Genomic DNA, 21,759 nt, shown 5'->3' on the forward strand with positions numbered 1-21,759 from the left:
GTCAGAGGGTATGTACACTTACTTATGGTTGCTAACCTTCGGAGGAATAAGCACTAGTTGATTAGACTACCGGTGCCCGTAGTTATATTAAAAGTAAGGTAAGGTAGCATTGAACTCATCTCCACTAAGGATTGGTAATAGCTGTCTTGGATTGTCCATATTTGATCTCAGACCCTCCGCCAAGCATTAGTGCTTCAATACCATAGCTAAGCCTCAGTCAAGAATTGCTAGTGAAGTCTTGACGGGAATTGCTTATCAGGCAACTGTTTAGCTTGAATAAGCTTGGTTTTACTTGGTAAGACATGGTATCATTAGTTGTATCTCTCTATTAAATAGTCGGGTCTACTCTCATCTCTCTAGGCGATACACTCTTAACAATTAAACTGATAATTACTAAGTCTAAACTTATGTTGTACGCATCCTATCTTGCATACAACTGTTCTATACATATCTTTCGTTCAGTCAGCATTCTGAAATCATTTCTTCGTAAATTGTGATCGTCTGCAAATCGTCCCTGTCTGTGGTCTCGAAGAGTAGTAATGCATTATTCAAACAGTTCGACCAGACTCCTCGGGTATATATACAAATACACGCAGGATATGCAGTAAGCCAGCCTTAAAACGCCAATAATCGTAGCACGGTAGCAAAACAAAACATTGTCGGTCAAGGCTATGCGATACCTTGAGCCTCCATCCCGGAAATCGTTGAATATGAGTATGGCAAGTCGACCAGACCATCCAGCAGCCAATTCAATGGGTCAAACACTTCGTAGTTGGGCTCCATCAGTCCACTTGGTAGTCCCGGAACACTGCTACCAGACTGAACGCCCAGCGTGGCTTGCGGAAGAATGGGAGCAGGTGCCAGGCTAGGATCTCCACCAATACCAGGAGTCGAGTTAGAGGTGTGTGCAGCTCCAACGGATGACGCTGCAGAAGATTCAGCGTTAGAATCTGGGTTGGTCGGGTTCTTAAGATAGGCTACATTTCTGATTAGTCCCTAGCAGCACAACGTGTCTACGCTTGGGTAAACATACCTTCGAGGTTTCGATCTTTCGTCCGCGCGTCTTCTCGCCATCGCCATACCGAGTCGAAAAGAAGTGACATACTCATGCGACACCGGACTTTCAGCATCAAGGAATCGTCCATCTCGGAACTTTCGGTGGTCGGCTTGGGGGATGGTGTACTCTGCAGCCTCCACATCTGGGCTAAAACTTCGGCCAGCCGCTCTGGGAGGTCATTACTTGACACAGATACTCCCCGGATAGCCCAAATGGTCCGGTTGAAAAGAGCCTTGGTATAATCCATATTTATGTGAGCGGCAAAAAAGCTCGTGCCGAGCTTTAGCAGCGTACAACCTGCTGCCACCATCATCTGATAGATGTAATACGGCGTGTAGGAGAGTACCGGCCCAACCTCCGTTTCCAAGTTCATAGCAGCCTCCAGAAATGTTCTGGTTGCGACATACAAAGAAAGAAGCCGATCACGGTAGTCCTTCTCAGAAGTGTCGTCGAAAAAGACCGACAGATGTAGGTGCAGGTTCGCCGCGCGAAGATAAAGGTCGGTAATGCCTGGGCAGATTAGTATGCACCGCAATCATGTATCCATGGGTAAGGCTCACAATCATTCTGAGCCTTCAGCTGCGACTCGAGTTCATCGAAATCCCGAGAGAAAAATGAGATCAGCGTCGATCGTTCCTGGTCATTACACAGCCCAACAGGGTCCCGGTGGTTGGTATAGAGTGCTCTGGTGACCTGGTCACAGAACTTTTCGATCTGAAGGCGCGCACGGATACCTTCAGGCAACTTGTAGTTTGGATCCAGTGACTCGCTCGACAGTGTCCAGTCATACAAAGTGGACGGTGGCTGACCGTACCCGGTCGCAACCCTAAATAACACCTGTCAGGATAAAGATGATCCCAGAGATTTAGAACAATGAGTTAAGACATACCGTTGCGCAACAATATTACAGATCGCCCACGTCCTCACTTTATCTTTCAGTTCTTCCTCGATAAGCTCCACCCTGAATTTACTGAAATCCTGAGCATATGACGGGCGGTGTAGACCGAGCTGCATGGCCACCTGCATCATCATTCCACAGAGCATAAAGGTGGGATCGGTAGAAGTACTGCTCGTAGGGAATGGCCATGTACAAAGCAGGCAGAGAGCTTTCACGACATGATAGCTTTGTGGGATGTCTGCCAGCGTACTCCATACCAGTCGCGAAACGGGGCCTGCGAGAGAGTTCAGAAGGTGCGTATCGGGCTGATAACGCCGTGCCCCAACGCTAATAATAGTCCAGAACAGTAAGGGTGATGTATTATAATATTCATCAGGCGACTGCCCTCGTTCAAGGAACGGAAGAAAAGGGTGATAAAAAGTAAAGTACCTGGCAGCATTAGGACACGCCCTCAAGTCATCATATCTAGACCGGGACTTACAGATCAAACAATTCTGTCACCCTCTCCGGCACGACAACAACATCTTCTATCCGCTTGAAGTGTTGACTCCCATTTCTCATATAGTTAGAACCATCGAAGCCCGAACGTAGGTCCAAAAGCGATGCGACTGCTTCGTGAGAGCCCATATACTGATCGGAAGACATGCCAGAGGGCGTGTGATAAACGCCAGCTGGACTGACATGGCTCGAGTGTTCCTGTTTGGGAGTATGCTGAGTAGATTGTATAGACGGTGGTTGTTGTTGGGGCATGGACGTGGCAGCATTGGCCTGGACGCTGGCAATCTGCTTCCTCAGCTCGATGATCTCTCTTTCCATCTCCGCATTGCGACTGCGTTTCCCGACTCTCTTGAAGTTGGATTCGATTTTGCAGTCAAGTTTTAAGCGTCGACAACGAGAGCAGTCCATCCATGGGTCCTGAACTACATCGCAGCGCAACTGCCGTGACGAAGTATGAATTAGTCTAGCCCGTAAGGGCAACAGTATAGTCTGCGGTGGTTCAGGTGCTCACCTTTTGCTGACGACATTCGTTGCAGGCACGCTTCACAGGCTGCCTTTTCTTCTCCTCACGAAGGTCGTTCTCTTCCACGTCATCCACGCTGCCAGGAGAGCTGTCTAACCCCGCCATGGCAACAGTGCGCTTCCTGGCTGGTCCCACGCCATCGGGCCCGCCAGTAGCCGAAGCAGAAGGATGGCTGACACCTCCCATTACGGGACTGGTGGCAGCAGGAGCATTATTCCCTGCACTTGGCTCCAGAATTCCCCCCTGCAGGCTCCCGCCTCCGATTCCGCTGGGCAGGGCTCCGAGTGACGCCAGGCTGGTTGCGGGTGAGTCGACCGATAAAGCTCGGACGGCAGAAAAAAAAAAGTTTGGCGTGGCTAATCACCACGCAGTTTTCCACACAAACCCAAGGGGGGGGGGAAAGAACAAATAATAATAATAAAACAATAGGTTAATAATACAGGGTATAGATGTCACACCAAATAATATGGACTATTTTCAAACTACCGTTTTCCCAACTCGGTTGACTGGATGATCAGATCCCCTCAGCAATGGATGAGTAACAACAGTGGGGGGAAGGCGATTGAGAAGCTGTCCGATCTCGCTCTCACGTGGCTTACCCGCTGCACGTGATGGTAACGGAGGCTTAATGAGATGGAGATATAGTTACTAACTTACTAGTACGCTCTAAGATTCTCTTGGTCAACGTACCTGATTCTGTCTTGAGTTTTTCCCGGTCTACCGGTCATGGTCTGACTGACTTGGCGAATGCACTTCATGTGAAAGACATATGAGCCGCATAAATTCCTCCGCCTCGTTGCATTGTCGATCTCCCATTCCGCATCTCTGAGAGATCTTATCACATATCTCCATGTCATGGCGGAATGCCGCTAGAACAAAGGGTTCGAAAGTTAGCCGACGCTAGGAACCGCCTCGTGTCGTCAAATGCTACCAAGTTTGCTAGGGATCAACCCCCCGAAATTAACTACACATCGTATTGCCGAGGCTGTGTCGCTCATCGCCCCGTCATGGTCATTGAGCCTTGCACTGCCGCTAGGATAGGACGCCTATCCCAATGATCGCCCTCCATGCTGGTTATGGAAGGAAATGCTTGTTGGTTGTTGCTGCAATGCTACACTAGTGGGTTGCCCGACTTTCTAGAAACAATGTCTCTCCACAGATGCAGATGTATGATGATATCCTTGGCCTTTGATTCGCTCATCCATGGATCATCGCCCCCATCTTACTATTTGCCCGGCGAGGCATTACTGAGCCATAATCTTACATCACAGGCCTCTAATATAAGTGTAGACATTACATATAAAGCAGCATGACTCCTTCCATGTTAATCGAACACCCTATCTCTTCTTTAGAATATGATACCTCAAGCATATGAACCTTCAGTCGTTTTAACAAGATGAAATCGTCTCCTTTCGAAAAGATCACGGAAGACGTCTCCGAAGCTGAGCCTCCAGCGTACGGTCAGGTTGACCAGCCTCCCCTAGTATTACCGCCGCTGGACCTGTTCCAAACGGCCGGACCACCTGTTTGTTCGACGGTCACCCAAGACCAATGTATTGCTCATCTCAGGTTCTTAGCAGCACTCGCCGATCTACGCGACAACATAACCAACATCAACCCTCTATTTCAAATCAATGATCCTGACCCAGCTATTTTTGGAGATAGTACAAATGAGGCATTTGCTCGTGTCAAAGAAAAGCGATGGGCTGTGTACACGGCCAGGGCGGTCGACCGCTACACGACTTGGTGGCAGGAGTGTATTCAATCTCCGGACCGAGCTCCCAAGCTCCATGACCTGGAGGACGACAGTTATGACTCAATTACCGAGCATCACAAGCCGTACAACTGGTCTCCGAAAACAATGCCTCCTCTAGGTGAGTGAAGCCTTGAACCGGCCTTTATTAACTACCCTAATGCTGACAGACTTCTCTATCAGATATTCTGATGGTGTGGCACGCACATATGCTGAACCCTAGAGTCTTTCTTGAAGACTGCATTCGGGGAGGTGCCATGGGCTTTTGGACGGCTGGTTTCCCTTGGGAACTTGTCAACTCCTGCATCGACGATCAATCCTTGGAATACCACGCTGGACAAGCAGCGGTAGCCCACTTTCAGCAGAAAACTGGTCTGCCTTGGGACAACTTAAAATGTTCATCGAAGAAGCCCCTCAGCTGTCCTAGCTGTAAGCACGAGCTGTCCGTGCCCTGGACCGAAGCTCAGATATCTGCCCCAGTCGATGAAGCATTTGAAAACTGTCGTGGCTTCGCAGATAAAAATTTCCAAAAGAAATGTCCAGTCTGTAAATTCGAAATCACACACGAGACACTAAAGACCGAGAAGTTTCGGAAAGATGTTAGGGCTTTCTGGGCTTCAGATGTGCCGATGCCTGGAACGTTTTATGATGTTAGGGGTGTTCCAAAGGCCGCCACAATCTCGAGTCGAAAGAAGAGACAGTCCCTGTTCCCTAATCGTTTAATCAAGGCGATAGGCACCATTTTCCTTTCTCAGACTGACCCAACGGACGATGACTGGAAGTCAATGGCGGCGTTGCGCGACAAGCTGCAGTCCAGGATCAAGAGCCGGGACGTCATGCGAAGGGTCAACCCAGATTCAGGTATATCCTCATTATTTCCAGAAGAGAAGGTAGCGTTCCGTCGGATGATGGCTCGCTATTGGGATAATCATACTCCCTTCGCTCTAGACCTGGTTGGTGCTGTCATTCGACAGGGGACTTTTGTTCAAAAAATGGACAACATTGATTGGCTTCACTCGCCTACAGTGAAGGCAACCATGGACCGCTTGATCAAAAAATACGAGGTCTTCTTCCAAATCATGGCACAGAACCCACGCAATATGGCTGTCCCAACTCTGGATGTCGATCTCGCCTGGCATACCCATCAGCTATCGCCTTCAAGATACTTTGACTACTCCGTCTTTACAACACGGCAACACACCAGGGTTCCCAAGTTCATTGATCATGACGACAAGGTCGAAGAAACCAAATTATCGGATGGATTTGAGTGGACTAGCAAAATGTACAAGAAACTCACCAAGGGTGACATCTACAGCGAGTGCACTTGCTGGTACTGTGAGGCTATTCGAGCTCCGGATCTCAGCGACGGTATTTTTGTCTCCTCATCAACCTCTCGAGCTCGCGAAGCAGCCGCCAATCTCCACAATCGGCCAGATATATCTTCAGATCCAGAGAAGAACCCTCATATCTCCGCGCATAGTGCTGTCCCAGCGGAGACAAAGAAGACACGTGCCGGCTTTGATCCTCGATACGTGAAGCATCTAAAGCTTCAAAGCAACTACCAAAAGGCACGCCGTCGTGCAGAGAAGCGAGACCGCAAACAAGGCAACAAGGAACAGGACCGTTCTTCAGACGCCACCCTTTATGCCATGGCATATGGTTATCCGGTGTATGTGCCATACTACGCCCCGTACGTGGCTGACCCCTGCGTTCACTCCAATGCATATCCTTCAAATCCAGGCTGTATGAGCTTCGTCTCCGGAGCCCATGGCAACTGCGCTGCAGGGACCTGTGGAGGCGCCGTTGCGGCCGGCGGCTGCGGTGGGATGGGAGGGGGATGCGCTGGTGGATGTGCTGGCGGGGGAGGGGGCGGAGCAGCGGGTGGCTGTGGATCAGGAGGTGGTGCAGGTTGCGGCGGAAGTAGCAGTGGTGGAGGTGGGGGCGGGGGCTGTGGTGGTGGTGGAGGTGGAGGAGGCTGTGGAGGAGGTGGTGGTGGTTGCTGAAGAGATTCTAAGCCTGTATACTTGCTTCAATTTATGATTATGTAGCTCGAGCGTGTTTGGGATTCGTTGCTCATGAACTTTATATACTCGATACCATGAATTAATACGATCTTCAACAATGACTACAGGAGAAGAAGGTCCTACTTTCCATAAATAACGAAATTCAAGAAAACATCTCGGATCAAGGACAAGAAACATACAACTAATGAACCGGAATAACCCCATCGCCAGCAAGTCTGTGATATTCCGCCGAAGACTGAAGCGCCATCTTTACACTTGAACCCCCCAGCCGTGGCTAAGTTTTAACCTCGTCTGGGATTATATCCAGAAGATAGCCAGGAGACAGATAGTGACAATCACAGTCGACTCCTTGGACTAACAGTCGTACAGCAGCTTCAGCTCGAATTAGATGGCCTGTTCTTTCCAAGCCTCTCTGTCATAGTATGAGGTATTTAGCAGAGCCCCAGGATATCATAGCTAGAATATTCGACTACCGTAGTATGTTTCAACTTACGGTGCTTAAATGTATCCAAATAACACAATGAACTTTATAGTATGCACTGGGGCACCCTCGAATAAATTCCCGACAAGGTAGAGGCACGGGCCGGCAAACCCAATCGGGGGCGCCGCTAAACCCGAACAAGACGCAGGTATCAATCTCCAGAACAAACTTCAAGATGCGATGAAATCACCAGGAAAGTGGTAAGAAATAGAGAAAAGGGCATCATGGTTCATCTATGCTATTTACATCCACAGCACTAACTTACTTATTCACGCATACATAGCCAATAACAGCCGGCAAAGATTGCCAAGATCCATCGCCGATCTATTTCCGTAGATTCAGACTCCTGCTGCATTCGGTAGTCGAGCTGGAAATGCAACCTTAGGGAAGAGTATGCCATTCCACGGTTACGAGGTTGGAGAGTTGCATTGGAATAGTTATATACGTAATCATTAGGTTATACTGGTTGTTTTTGTCTGCTCTGATCCCCTGGTCCCCTGGATATATAAACCTTCGGGTACCTAAGTAGTAAGGACTCTTCCATATTTTGTTTATCTGTAAACATACATATCTTGTGTGCTGCTTTTGTCTCGAGTATATTTCTTCAATCGGTATGTGACTTATCTGGTCATATATGCAGTTCTGGTGGTAACTGACAGTATCACAATCGATACCAGAAAAGCACAATGGACTTCGATAAGCTCAAGAAGAATCTTAACGATACCACTGAATCCGCCAAGGATCAATTGAATAAACGTATGTACCCAATCCTTGATATTTCTTTTAGGTATATATAGGAAAGTTAGCTAACGAATACACAGTCTACGGTAGGTAACGGATATGGAACTTAAGCTCTGTTCTCCTCTACGCCACTATACGATGCTCATTCTTAGTAGAAAAGCCAGGCGAGACTACAAACGACGCCTTGAACAAGGGCAAAGAACAGGCTGCCAATGCTGCCGACAGCGCCAAGGCGACCTTGGACAAGGCTCTGGGTAAAGGAGAGAACAACAACGCTTGAAAAGGTCGACATTATTCAGGTATTACGGTTGGGCTTCCATCCTACTATTTGTGCATAGAGACCCGTTACGATAGTAATCGTTAGACGAACAATATAAGTCCGAAGTAATTCAACGTTTCCTTGTAAACGCCGAGTTTTAGTAACCATGTTTAGTCTCGTGTGCTGCGCAGCAGCCGTATACGACTGATCAGCCGCTGTACGTCTTGATTCAGTTCAACTGGGTATCTCTAAATGAAGTAGTACGAAAAGAGACACTCAGAGAGAGAAAAATGGGAAAGAGAAAGAAAAACCGAAACCATTCGCAGTAAGCCATTCAATGGCAAGGCCAGCTACATCACTATGCATTTATTTCTTTTTCTATTTCTTTCGTAAATGGTGCGTTCGTTCCATTCCTCTATACGCCTTCTCCAGAGGTCGTTTGACGGTTGGGAGCTCGTGGAGAGTGTAGGGTCGGTGGATGCCCGGCGATTAAGCGGTGGTATAGTTGCCGACACCTGATGAATGTCTTGTGATTGCGTGCGCCGGCTTATCGACCTATGGTACCCGGTATGTAGCCATGAATCGCGTGGAACCTCGGGAGAAGCGTACTGCGGGCCTGTGAGCTGTAGGTTGGGTGATGAGAGGGAATAGGGATGGTTGAGGTTAGGCAGCATATCTGGGATTTCAGGTACAGCGTCTTGCCATTCTAGAAGTTCTGCTGGGTTCACTACGGACTCAGTTTGAGTCTCTTGGAGCGATGCTTGCTGCGCCGGAGCTGGCAATGTCGTCGTCGTCGTCGCAGCTGCAGCGTAATCGAGATTCGCTGCGTCGAGGATCCCTGCAGTATTTTGATCAATCTCTTGAGAAGTGGCCGTGGTCTGCGGTTGTAGATGCAGGGGCACCGACGGCACGTTAGGCACATCCCCATTCTGAGAGTACGGGTGGGTCGAGGCTCTTCGAACTAAATTGCTTTGTGTTCGGCTAAGGCCAGGAGCCTCTGAAGCCCTGGTTGTTCTCCGCACTAGTGAGGCTAATCTAGATCCACTGATGGTATTCAATCTTTGTAGAGGACTCCGAGGCAAAGGCTCCTCGGCCATATCCTCCAGGCGAGTGGTCTGAGACCTTTGAAGTTGATCCGGTGCATCGCTGACTCTTTGTACAGGTTCAGTTCTGGTGGGAAGAAGGGTTCTTCTAAGATACTCCGGAAGCGGTGCATCGGGCTCACGAGTATAGGGAGGGGGAGGGGGAACCCAGTTATCGGCGTCACTTTCATGAGGGACCTGGAATATTGGAGGAACCTGTCTCGCATCCAAAACACGCCGTGGCTCGTCACGATACCGTGGGTTGTACCGTGTGCGACTGGTAGCCGCTGCGGTGGCAGCGCGACGCAGTGTATCTTGGGAACGCGGCTGCGTGTTGTCGTAGGGAGTGTCTGGAACAGGAGGCGTATCACCATCACCCACATCATTTGAGGAAACAGAGAAGTAAGAACTATTTCGACGAATGACCAACGGTGGGGATTGGCTCATCGAAATAGCTGCTGGGTACGATTCACGAGCAAGAGTTCTGGCCCGGTGGGAAGAATTGCCACGATGCAGGCGGGTTCTTCTTCTTTCCAGCTCAACCTCTGTATCCAAGCTAGTATTTGGTTCGTGGAGCATCTTCGGCTCCGTCTCGCCAATTTCAATACTGATTTCAGTGGACTCCCCGTCTTTTGGTGATCGCTCGAAATCCAAAAGTAGCACTCGTCCTCCATCAACCGGAACATCTTCTTCACCAATTGTCGGTGGGCTAATGCCGCCGGGTGCCACTGCCACCAACCTACGATGGTCAGCGGAAGTGTCGGCATGTCGCACCCAGGAAGCTGCAGTAATTCCAGAAATATCGCTGATCCTATGTCCCCTGATAAGCATCTTCGGCTTGGCGATAGAGTGCTGTAATCGTCGCGCATTATCTGGTAGGGGCATCATCTCCTCCTCTCGGTGACTTGGTCCATTGTCCGAAACACAAAGTGCGGCTGCAAAGGTACTTGATGGTGCAATATCAAGGCGGTCCGGTATACCATATACCCAGAGACCGGAACCTTGGAAACCTAGGGCGGCAAGCTCTCCAGTACAATCAACCGTCGGCAGCATGATTGGCGGAGATTCCTGCAGTCCACTCCCAGACGTCGGACTCACGAAATATACTGTACCAGAATTCACATTGTTGGCCCCGACCGCCCTGAATGCCGCGGCCTCTTTATCAAAACCCAAGATCCAACTACCGTCACCTTCGGCATGTAGTGGAAGAAGGCAAGCATGACTGTAGTTTTGTATAATCTCAGGAAATAGAATCTGAGTGGTCCACATGCGTGTATGTGCCTCTCTCGCAGAGATATCGGTAACAGGCTCTGAGTAAAACGGTACTGTGATAGTGACCAGACTGGTATTTTGGCTATCGCCAGACGAACCGAGTAGCATGACTCCGTCTGATGAAAACGTAATCGAATCCACGCCAGTACAGCGTACGGCTCTTCGTTCGGTCGCAAGTGTTCCTTCTCCAATGGCGTATACTTCGATCCTGTCGGTATATGCGATGGCAAGAACACCGCCTGTTGGAGACAATGCTAGAGCCTGTGGGACATCATTCAACTTGATATTTTGAACGTGCCTTGCTTCTTCGTTAGACAAACTATAAATGTTGACTTGATGACTAGACGATACCACGGCAAGAAGCGAACCATCATCCAGGATGGTAGCGTTCAGCGGACGTCTCCAGGTTTTGAGTTCATGTCTCACTACAGCTGATCCAGATGCCACATCGAGGACAATGATCCTCGAAGAGCTTATACAGAGTACCAATTGAGCATTAGGAGAAAAAGCAAAACGAAAAGCCTCTCCGTGTGGGAAAGCTGTCGAAGAACTCATCGACGTTGAAATAAGCTTCACCAAGGTTTGGCGGGGTCTAAGGAAGACCTCGAATGCATTGCGTCTTATTTCTGCCCCAAACTTCAGCTTCAGGATAGCAAGGTCATCTGAAGTGACTACATCTGAAGTAGCTTTTGCTGTCAAGGAAAAGGATGGGCAACGTGATAAATGATGAGCATATAATAAAGGCGAATCTGAGATCCGCCTCCATTTTCGGTTCAAGAATGCTAGAGACGCGAAAGTGTTTGCATCGACGGCATAAAGGATGCTGCATAGCCGGTTAAAACAGCTCTTATCTTGAGAAAACAGGCTGTACAAGAGACGTCTTTGCTGACGGGCGCAAAAAGTCGCCCTACTAGCTGTTGGGGCCGAGAGGAAAATTATAACTTACTGCTCAATTACCGTGCGAGGTAAACTGTTGAAAAGAGATGAGATCAGCTCACCTGACCGCGATTGGCTCTTCCCAAGCGAGCCGTTCTGTTGTTGGCTGGGGCCTGTACTCGGTAGCTGCTCAGGGTCGTTATGAGGACCATCGAGCCGCTCAGCACTGGGCAGCCGAACATCCTCCTCCATGGTCATCAGTTCATGAAAGTCTACATTTGATGGAAAGGATATACAACCGGATTCAATTGCACATCGCCATGGGGGTCTCTAGGCAGTAAAGGGGCAAAGTTTGGAGAATCAACCGGAGCGCTTGTGGAAAGACGGAGGCGCCAACTTAGCGGCCCGGTGGCTGTGTCTCCCAGCGCCAATGCAACGATGATCTGGTGCCAGCGCGTACATGAGATGAGACGCAGACTAGGCTCAAACGTTCCGAATTAATGATGTGCAGAAATGTAGATCTCCCTCAGTAAGATCCCCGATGCCCCAGACAGCAACAAGAAACGAGCAACGGGCATGATCGCGGGGAAGAGTCCATACGATATACAGCATTTTCCAAGGCGTGGGATATAAATAGAGAGCCACGTCTAAGGCACGTGGTTGGTCCCGATGGCTGACTCATCTTCCCCACACTTTCCGATAAGAAAATGGGAACTTCGTCTGGGAGGAGAAAAGCTAAGCAGACCTCCGCGATTTGTCACTTCAGATATGTCTTGATTAACCCCCAGATTGAGTCACAGAACAGTAGTGTGGACTATGAGGGCCTTTGCGCGACACCGCGACTAACATCATCTGGTTCGATGTCGCTTGCATTGACCGCGCGCTAGTCGGTTTTCATGACCTAAAACTTGATAAGTGTGCCAGCCCTTACAGTATCTTCCTCTCCGCCTGCACCTCAAGCGCCATTTCCTTGACAACCTCGGATAAGTTCATTGGCGCGCACGCGACTCTCAATTGGGCCCTCAAGACTAACAATCGCTGTCTTGGTTCGATAAGAAGCCCATTTGAGAATCGTCATGCCACCTGCGACTGCTCAGAGTAGTTCTGCTACTCAAAAGCTTGTCACCCCGGGATTTAACGCCGGTGCAAGGCCATACAGATCTCATAAAGTTAGGGCTTGTGACTTGTGTAGAAAGCGCAAGTCCCGATGTACGGTGGATATCCCAGGCCAGTCATGTCTCCTATGCCGAGTCCAGGGAGCAGATTGTCATTACCAAGAAGAAACCAATCACGATACGTCCATTGCTAATGGCCCCGATCCCAAGAGATGGTCCGTCGATAATTCCAGTGAAAGCCTTCCTTCTGGCCAGAAGCGCAAGCGTACCCCCCACAGCGATTCGCCTCCCAGTCGTCCACGAGAAAGTACCTCTACCCTACCCCGCGCGAGTTCCGTAGTGGACAGTCGCGGAAACGAAACCCGACGGCAAGGAATTGAAGACCCTCACAATGAATCCGTTCATATCGTTGGTCCCGTTGTTGCGGATGACGCTCAGGTAATCGAGAAGTTTATGCCTCCAGAACATTCCAATACGAACGAGGACCCTAACAGTCATCCGTACAATGTGTACTCGAACGATCCGAGAAAACCCATCCTTTATACTACTATATCTAGGCGGAGACAGGGTATGCGAGTCGGCATCCCACCTGGAGAGAACCAGAAAGAAATTCTTGAACAAATACTTGGGCCTTTCAGGCGTGATCTAGTTAGGCTGTACGCTTTTGATCCTCTCTTGATGCAACTGAGTACTGATTTGTACCTGCAGCTTTATAGACAGGTTCAACGTAGCGTTCCCAATCTTTGATGGTGACAGCTTCTGGGAGGCATACATTTCAGAAGTCCCAGGCGAACCACCAGCGTCTCTTATATGTCAGGTCTATTCCATGTCGCTTGTCTACTGGAAACATGTGCCGAAGCTTGCCTGCCACCCCAAACCGGATGTCCGATATGCAGTCAACATGACTGTGGCTGCTCTCCACGAAGAATTTTCTGCCCCAGGCTTGTCGACTATAAGTTGTGCGTTGATTGATCTAACCGGGCGGCCAATTTTCTCCATGACCGGCAATGCCATCAGTTGCGGTCGAATGATATCTCTCGCTCACTGCCTTGGCCTGAATCGAGACCCCAGCCACTGGAAGATTTCTCAGAGGGAGAAAGATCATCGCATACGGTTGTGGTGGGGTGTTGTGATACATGATCGCTGGTAAGTCCTTTTATGTGCGGTCTTTTTTATGTCGCTGACCCAGTTGTAAGGGGGAGCTTTGGTCACGGTGTACCTCCTCAAATCGCCAAGAATCAATACGATGTCCCACTCCCCACAATTGACGGTTTATTGTCGCCGAATGGTCGCACTAACGAGCGCGTGAGGGCCGCTCACTGCCACATTGCGTTGTGTCGCTTGACAGAGATCCTTGGCGAGCTCATGCCTCTTGTGTACGGCTTGCAACACCGAGTTTCACGAGAGACTTCCAAGAGATTACGACAGATCAGAACTGATCTCGACATGTGGGAGGATTCGCTCCCTGACTGGTTGAAGTCCCCAGCAAGTACTAGTACGGAGGAACGTATCTCAGGGACAAGTAGCTTGCAGCTGGCTTTTCTGGCCGTCAAGATGCTTGTAAGCAGAGTTGAACTGAATGTAAGTCTCAAACACTGCGCAACTTCGAATTCATGTCTAATCGATCAATCATAGGAGGTCAATAGTGCAGATACCGACAACCCAGAAGCACGACGCTACTTCCAAACGGAATGCCGACGCTCCGCCGAAGAAATCGTGCAATTTATCTCTTCACTCCGGAAAGAGAACTTCCAGGAATTCTGGCTGCCCTGTATGAGACAACCTCTTAGAACCCGCAGGATCCTTTTGTTTCAATATCTAACTCTGTCACAGACAGCGCCTTCCACCTCACATCCACCGCCACTCTTCTCGTCCGCTGCGCGTTAGAAACCACAGACACGGACGTAGCTCGCTCCTGTATCAACAACGTGGAGATGTTCCGAAGTATATTGCGCCGTGTCAGAGAAGAGGAGGATTGGGATGTAGCGGACATGTGTTTGGACCACTGCGATCGGATCCTCAACAGACTCCCTGGCAACGGAAGCACCCCTGACCTCAACTTCAGTGGTGTTGTGCAGCCTGATAATTGCTTGGTGAATCCGGCTGCGATTTCGCTTCCCGAGACGCAGACGAATAATGATATTGTTGACGACATGATGTCCATCTCGGGGACTTTTGGTACGATGGACGGTTTCCCGTTTGATATGACAGGTATCTGGGATGTCTCTGTTTTCCAGGACGTGAATTTACCATGATGTAGCATGCTAAAGACGAACCGGGAGGAATTCTCTTTCAATTATACCCAATGTGAACTTTATATATATGTTAGTTTTAGACGTAAATACGGTGTCTAGTGCAAGTATATATATCCCGGAAGCAAAGACATTGAAGACATTAAACTTATAATCTCATTTATACAGAAGACATATAATGAACCAAATGCTATTTTACAAACAACCCATGACGATGCTCAGGAGCAAAAAAAGGAGAACCTCTAATCATAACCCCACCCCCATAAAAAAAAGCACCTCAGGTACACATTAAAAGACCCAATCGGGAGATGAGTGTTGCTTCCATTTTAGATCTTCAGGAAAACAATTACTGCTTGCCAGCACCGAACACGCTGGTCAAAGAGCCCTTCATCTGGTTCATCTGCTCCTGCCGAGCCTTCTCCTCTTCGGCGGCCATCTCAGCCAGCCACTTCTCACCGTTCTCACGGATCTCCTTCTCCATCATCTCGTAGTTCTTCTGACCTCGCTCACGGATCTGATCCCAGAGCATCTTACCCTGGGCGAGACCCTCAGATGGAGTCGTCTCACCGTCCAAGGTTCGGGTGGATTTCAAGCCAAAAGCAGATGCTAAGCTGCCCATGCTAAACTTGGGCCGCTTCTGCTGCTCCTCGCCCAACTCCTTCTGGAACCGCTCCCGCATGGCCTTCTCACGCTTGGCAAACTCAACGGGGATATCGGTGCCCTCAAACGACTTCAGGACAGGACGAACGTCTTCCACTCCCATACCGGCAATGTATTCAAGCAAAGGAATCAAAGCGACCAAAGTCTTGTCCTTAGATTCGCCGTGCCACTTGTTGAGGATGATAGCGTTTTCGGGCTGCAGGCGGGCGTGTTCCTCCTTGGTGTCGATCAGGATAACCTTGGACAGATCACGGTTGAGATAGGAAAGGTCCTAGACAGGGGCGATCAGTAAGTGTACAATATATTTGCATCATCTGTTTGATAAGACGTACCTTGATATACTCTCCATCCTTGTATCTAGTGGCTTCCCTGAACAATGGCCAGCGGATGATACGGAAAGGATCGAGCTTGCGAAGTACCTGGTCTGCCATCATGCTCGGAACGCTGGTGAAAAGAACAAGTTCGTAGTACTGATTGAGGTAGCGAAGGAAATAGTCGACTCCAGGTCGCTTGGCAACCCGCCATCCGTGTTCACGGCTCCATTCACTGTGCACAAGCAAATCTTCCAAACTCAGCACCAAAGTGTAGGGCTGGCGGAGATTGGGGTCTTCGTCAGGGAGCAGCTTCGGGAAAGCGGGGTCTTTGTAGTAGCTGGTGATATCGCCAAAGCGAGCTTTGACGCGGCTGTACCAAAGCCCAAAACTCCAGCCTGAGGGGACATCCGGATGAAGTCTCGCCTCCTCTTCAGTATCCCAGTTTCGCCCCAAATAGGCAGCACCACCTGCACCCGCAAGCAGGAAAAGGGCATACATGAGGTTGGCCATCCGGGCCCTTCGGCGATCAAGAGACGAGACATAACCATCCTTGGGAATATCGCCGCCGTGGCCATCATCTGTGTAATCTTCGGAGCGGGAAGGATCTTCAGTGAGATTCAGCGCAGTCGGTCCACGGCCTTTCGAGCGAGCTTCTAATTCTGCGGCAAGGGTGGAGGGAATGCCTTGTGTGAGGTCGGGAAGTGGTTGTTGGGGCGCAGCTTTCTCAGCACCCGTCTGGCTAGATTCGGCCTTGTCGAAGTCAATCAGCTATGGAAAGCGAAATCCATAGTCAGGACGATTTACTCACAGATTCGGCAGTCTGGTTGGCTGTGTTTCTTTGTGCATCCGCATTGGTGTCGAATTCAGCTTGAGAGGCCGAATACTCTTGTTGTGAAGACTGGTCGGCTTTGGGAGACTTGACAGACTCGGGCAGCTTGTAAGGAGCCTTGGGTTTATTGTTCTTTGCGTACCACCGAGAGTGGGTAATTGGCAAGGCGGATAAACGAACCGCAGAGGCGAGGGTGTTGGGCCTCGTCAGAGGCAATACTGCACGGCTAAGCATAGTGGAAAAGAAAAAAGTGTGATGTAATTAAGGATAGGTAAGATATAACAATGTACTCATGCTCTGCACAAGGGGGGCAGCTTGAGCGGGAGTTGTAGCAGGACCTAGCACACCAGACCAAGCCAACAGACGCGTTAGAGTACGTTGATAGTCTGAGAGTCCGTTTGTCGAAGTCCAGAAGATAACCGGTTCGAGTGCCAGAGCTTCGGAAAAGTTGCGCTGTCGGAGGTACGGCGAGCGGCAAGGCCCCACCGCGCAGCACCGCCTATAAAATCTTCCACTTTCTGCCGGTTTCCTCCTTTTCTTTTTCTTTTCTTTTCCAAATTATGAAAGTTGAAACCCAGACGGTAAATTTGACCCAACAAGCCTCTTGATGCATGCCGGGTTGTATTAGCTGGGGAGACAAAAGAAGTTTTGCTTCTATCCTGCACCCAAGAGCCGCAGCGAAGGATATCTGTGCAGCTGCAGCCCCGTTGGTGGGATACAAATTGTTCTCTCTATATAAATGGTGGTTTGATGTTCGCTACCCACCTTGCAAAAAAAAAAGTGTACTCCGTTAATTCGCAAGATCAGTTAACTGTTTAACTGCAACAATGGCATGACAAAGAACCTTATGAAATAAAAGACCTTTTCCAATAGAATATTCCCCGCGTATTTTTTTCTCTTTCTTTTAGATTCGATCTTCAGCCATCATGGACTCTATATCAGAGGCCCTGCAAAAGGTACACCTCGAGAGTCCACCGCCGAAATCAGATCAGGTCGAGCTGCGAGAGGCTGAGGGCGAGGAAAATGAGGAGGATATAGAGAAAACAGCGCCGTTGGGTCCGTTTCCCTTCTTCGACCTTCCATCCGAGTTACGTTTGCGCATATATCATATCCTTCTCTTTACCCCTCGCCGCAAGCGAGCGCATTTACACACCAAGGGCAGTGTGGGAGCTTCCTCGAAGAAAAATCCACCACTATCTCCGACATCCCACCGTATCAACCTCTTCCTAGTATCTCGACGTGTGCACAATGAGGCCTCCGACTACTTCTATACCACCCAGACATTCCGTCTCTTCTCTTTGCAGGATTATTCGCGAATGCCAACAGTCAGTATGATACCGCCTAGATACCGGCCCTCCATCGCTACTATCGAATTAATCCTAGGATCCAGCTGGACAGCACCTCCCAGTTCTTGGAAAGTCACCCGCCGTCTTGGTCTGGAAGACATGGTTCGTGCTAAGACATTCAAAGTGTTTATTGAGGTCGATCCTTCGCATCCAGTGTTTGAAGGCTTCCGGATTTCCAAGAACTTCTACACTGAATTTTCTGGTGGAATACTTCGCGATGTTCTCGCCAAAATGCCAAGCTTAGAATATGTGGAGTTTGACGGGTGGCCGTCTGTCCGCAAGAACGGGGCGTTGATGCAGCGTCTACTTCATGAAGCCAAAGCAGCCAAGAAGAAGATTGCCTGGGGTCCCGAACGCGGATGGACAGACTGCGACGAGGAAGACATGGAAACTCCCATGGTTTACGAACTGAAGTCGATGGAGCGTGGTAGAGTCAATGATGTTCCGCCTCAAACTGATTCATTATTCGGACCATAATGATCACCGTGACCTGTCGTTCGGTCTGGACTGATGGATCTTCAAATGATTATGAAAGTATAGAGCAACATATAAACGTTCATCATTATAGAGTTTAATAGTTACTCGCTATTTATTGAATTTGACAATCTAAAATCAAAGAAGGTTGCCGATCTATATGTAAATATGTGTCATAGTCAAACCGTACAACGAAGCTAGCACAACGACTGAGTCGTAGTTATGCGGTGATTGAATAGTACAAGTTGAAACGTCATTCATTTATAATTGTTTCCGTGCATGATGGCTGCCCCTGCGAGACAGGACTACTGTCCTGTATCTCATGTTGCAGGAACAGATATTATGATACTCCTCATAATACTCACTAATCATCTATAGGTCTTCATCCACCTCCATACTGGCACCGTTTTGAGCGCCTTTTCCATTTGATTGCCTGGCAACTGAGGCTTCCTTATCGATCATCTGCCGCGAGACTGCGACAATATTATCTTCAATCAACTGCTGACTTACATCCTCGATGTCTATAACAATAGTTAATATGTATAAGGAAAACAAAACTGGAGTTCCGAATATGACTTACGCTTCTTGGGATCGACCTTTCCGACATATCTTGTCTTGAGCTGCTCCTTGCTGAGTTCCGTTTCTTCTTTAACTCGCTTTTCGTAGCCCTCGGCGAGGCTGACGAGCTGCTTCATGCGGTCGACGTTGTGCTCGCCTTCCTCATGGAAATCCTTCATCTGCAAGGCTTCCGTCCAAACATGCTTATGCAGATTCATCAACATGTTCTCCTCCAACCCTGTCTTACGGTAATTGATAGCAATGCTGTAGTAGTGCCTGTTCAGGCCGTGGATGAGTGCTTGGATCGACGGCTTATTCAGGTGACCCAAATTGGATGTGGTTTGCCGAGGCTCCTGACCCATGACCACAGTCTGGGGTTGAATAAGTCGGAAAGCATCAATAACAACTTTGCCCTTGACGGACTGGATAGGGTCAACGACAACGGCGACAGCGCGCGGGGTGAGCTGCTCGAAGGATTGCTGGGTGTTGATATCGACAGATGAGAGCCAGCAGCCAAAACCAGGGTGAGAGTGATACCAGCCAACAACGGTTTCTGGTCTGCATAATCGAAGAATCAATATCGCTCCAAGTAAGGCTAGAGGCCTAGTCAAAGCTTACCGTCCTGTTTGGCGGAGCATGTCCATCATCTTGGTCTGAAAGACGGGGTCCACAGCTTCGACACTAACACCAGTACCACTCTGAGGCATCGCGAACACATCCACTACTCGAACTGTATATTCATCCACGAACTCTCCCAACATCAGACCCATGACTTCCATAGGTACACCTGCCCGACCATGTCGCAACATCTTCAGCAGAGCCAACGATGAGATATGTACTGTTTCGGAGTTATCGATCAGGTTAGGGGTATCCTAAATAATAAAATATCAGTATAATAGCTTCACAGGTGTGTAATTCGGATAGAATCTTAATCGAGTACAGCGCCACATAAGGTACACGGAAAGAACCGCCTTAGGAGAACAGTGATTAAGGAATGTCGAGGCTCGACTTACACCACCGGGGGCAGCACCACCCATGCCCATGCTTTGGGCAGCCTGAAGCATCCGACCAAGTCGCTCCATAGCTGCTGACGGAATATAAGTATCGGCGATGTAAAGGTAAAGGATAGCTTCCTAGAGGGAAGCCCCGAAAGACAGAAGAGTTGATCGGGATGTCAAAGGGTTGCAACGTGGGAGGGAGCTCGCAAATAACGCGATAATGGAGTAATGACTAAAAGGTAGATGAGGGGGGTTGAAATGGGATGCAAGCGATAAGAGATGGTGGTTGGAGGTGAAGCCGCAGTTGAGCTCCAAGAAGCCTAACTGACGAAGGCGGTGGACACAGCTTTGGACCGTTAATTGGCGCTCCCGCCTTTCTTTCCCCTTCGCTTCGACCTTCGTTTCTCATTCTCCCCGGCCATGGGAATGCGGTCCAGTCACTTATCATAACTTCTTGATCCTGCTATTTCCCTCTCCTCTCTTCCCTTGATAGGGCGATCTAAAACCGGGACCTGATTACCAAGTATCTGGACCCCTCCCCTTGTCTCCAGCCCGTCATCCTCTACATCTTCCTTTTACATCACCAGCAGAACCGAGAATTCGCCGTGCCCCAAGGCATATATCTCCTAATTTCAATTTGAGCGAACGCTATCGGTGCTCTCTCATACATTGTCATCCAAGATGACTTCCTTAGCTCCCTTGGACCCGATCAATGCCAACGGGTCAGACCGTGGCAAGAAGGTCGCATATTTCTACGACTCCGACGTTGGTAACTATGCCTACGTCTCGGGACACCCAATGAAGCCTCATCGCATAAGGATGACACATAGCTTGGTTATGAACTACGGTCTCTATAAGAAAATGGAAATCTATGTAAGTGGTGCAAGCTCTCCCAAGTTGTTACTGCGCGATGTTGGCTTTGCTAACCTGCAAATCTCATAGCGCGCAAAACCAGCGTCTAAATACGAGATGACCCAATTCCACACGGATGAATATATCGACTTCCTTTCTAAAGTAACGCCGGATAACATGGACACCTACGCCAAGGAGCAAAGCAAGTATAATGTCGGTGATGATTGTCCTGTTTTCGACGGTCTTTTTGAATTCTGCGGAATTAGTGCAGGAGGTAGTATGGAGGGCGCGGCCCGACTTAATCGCAATAAATGCGACATTGCTGTCAACTGGGCTGGTGGTCTTCACCATGCGAAGAAGAGTGAAGCAAGTGGTTTCTGCTACGTGAACGGTAATAATGAACCGTATTTTCCCGCTGTGCCTTGAAGACTCATTAACGAATCCTCTATAGATATTGTGCTAGGCATTCTTGAGTTGTTGCGCTTCAAGCAGCGAGTGCTGTACGTCGACATTGATGTACATCATGGTGATGGTGTTGAAGAAGCCTTCTACACTACAGATCGTGTTATGACTGTCTCTTTCCACAAATACGGAGAGTACTTCCCAGGAACTGGCGAGCTCCGCGATATCGGTGTAGGCCAGGGTAAATATTACGCCGTAAACTTTCCACTCCGCGATGGTATCGACGACGTTTCTTATAAGAGTATTTTTGAGCCCGTCATCAAGAGTGTTATGGAATGGTACCGACCAGAAGCAGTGGTTCTCCAATGCGGTGGTGACAGTCTTTCCGGGGACCGTTTGGGGTGCTTCAACCTTAGTATGAGAGGACATGCCAACTGTGTGAACTTCATCAAGAGCTTTAATCTACCCACCTTAATTCTTGGAGGAGGAGGTTAC

At 49.1% G+C, this 21,759-nt stretch overlaps 7 protein-coding genes across 7 annotated transcripts; 3 read left to right on the top strand and 4 right to left on the bottom strand.

The window, feature by feature from the left end:
* Nucleotides 1-669: 669 nt before the first annotated feature.
* AO090120000240 (putative C6 transcription factor (Leu3)) lies at nt 670-3,162 on the bottom strand (the record flags this gene model as incomplete). The annotated part of the gene is made up of 6 exons (XM_001823926.3): nt 670-977; nt 1,034-1,567; nt 1,618-1,883; nt 1,947-2,384; nt 2,437-2,891; nt 2,965-3,162. 6 exons carry the CDS (start codon nt 3,160-3,162, stop codon nt 670-672), a joined length of 2,199 nt encoding a protein of 732 aa, XP_001823978.1.
* Nucleotides 3,163-4,372: 1,210 nt separating this feature from the next.
* AO090120000241 (uncharacterized protein) lies at nt 4,373-6,732 on the top strand (the record flags this gene model as incomplete). The annotated part of the gene is made up of 2 exons (XM_023237661.1): nt 4,373-4,850; nt 4,913-6,732. The coding sequence occupies 2 exons, from the start codon at nt 4,373-4,375 to the stop codon at nt 6,730-6,732; spliced, it is 2,298 nt and encodes a 765-aa protein (XP_023092469.1).
* A 1,991-nt stretch (nt 6,733-8,723) lies between these two features.
* Nucleotides 8,724-11,716, bottom strand: AO090120000243 (F-box domain protein; the record flags this gene model as incomplete). The annotated part of the gene is made up of 4 exons (XM_023237662.1): nt 8,724-8,749; nt 8,799-8,850; nt 8,927-11,495; nt 11,535-11,716. 4 exons carry the CDS (start codon nt 11,714-11,716, stop codon nt 8,724-8,726), a joined length of 2,829 nt encoding a protein of 942 aa, XP_023092470.1.
* A 2,554-nt stretch (nt 11,717-14,270) lies between these two features.
* AO090120000244 (putative C6 transcription factor) lies at nt 14,271-14,834 on the top strand (the record flags this gene model as incomplete). Its single annotated transcript, XM_023237663.1, has 3 exons — nt 14,271-14,350; nt 14,413-14,496; nt 14,543-14,834. The coding sequence occupies 3 exons, from the start codon at nt 14,271-14,273 to the stop codon at nt 14,832-14,834; spliced, it is 456 nt and encodes a 151-aa protein (XP_023092471.1).
* Nucleotides 14,835-15,177: 343 nt separating this feature from the next.
* Nucleotides 15,178-16,868, bottom strand: AO090120000245 (protein translocase subunit TIM50; the record flags this gene model as incomplete). Its single annotated transcript, XM_001823930.3, has 3 exons — nt 15,178-15,762; nt 15,824-16,555; nt 16,614-16,868. 3 exons carry the CDS (start codon nt 16,866-16,868, stop codon nt 15,178-15,180), a joined length of 1,572 nt encoding a protein of 523 aa, XP_001823982.1.
* A 692-nt stretch (nt 16,869-17,560) lies between these two features.
* On the top strand, nt 17,561-18,457 carry AO090120000246 (uncharacterized protein; the record flags this gene model as incomplete). The annotated part of the gene is made up of 1 exon (XM_001823931.3): nt 17,561-18,457. The coding sequence occupies one exon, from the start codon at nt 17,561-17,563 to the stop codon at nt 18,455-18,457; it is 897 nt and encodes a 298-aa protein (XP_001823983.1).
* A 369-nt stretch (nt 18,458-18,826) lies between these two features.
* AO090120000247 (proteasome regulatory particle lid subunit RPN11) lies at nt 18,827-21,693 on the bottom strand (the record flags this gene model as incomplete). Its single annotated transcript, XM_023237664.1, has 5 exons — nt 18,827-18,975; nt 19,035-19,570; nt 19,631-19,884; nt 20,026-20,145; nt 21,517-21,693. 5 exons carry the CDS (start codon nt 21,691-21,693, stop codon nt 18,827-18,829), a joined length of 1,236 nt encoding a protein of 411 aa, XP_023092472.1.
* Nucleotides 21,694-21,759: the final 66 nt, after the last annotated feature.

The sequence above is a fragment of the Aspergillus oryzae genome, chromosome 5 (assembly GCF_000184455.2).
Source record: "Aspergillus oryzae RIB40 DNA, chromosome 5".
NCBI lineage: Eukaryota > Fungi > Ascomycota > Eurotiomycetes > Eurotiales > Aspergillaceae > Aspergillus > Aspergillus oryzae.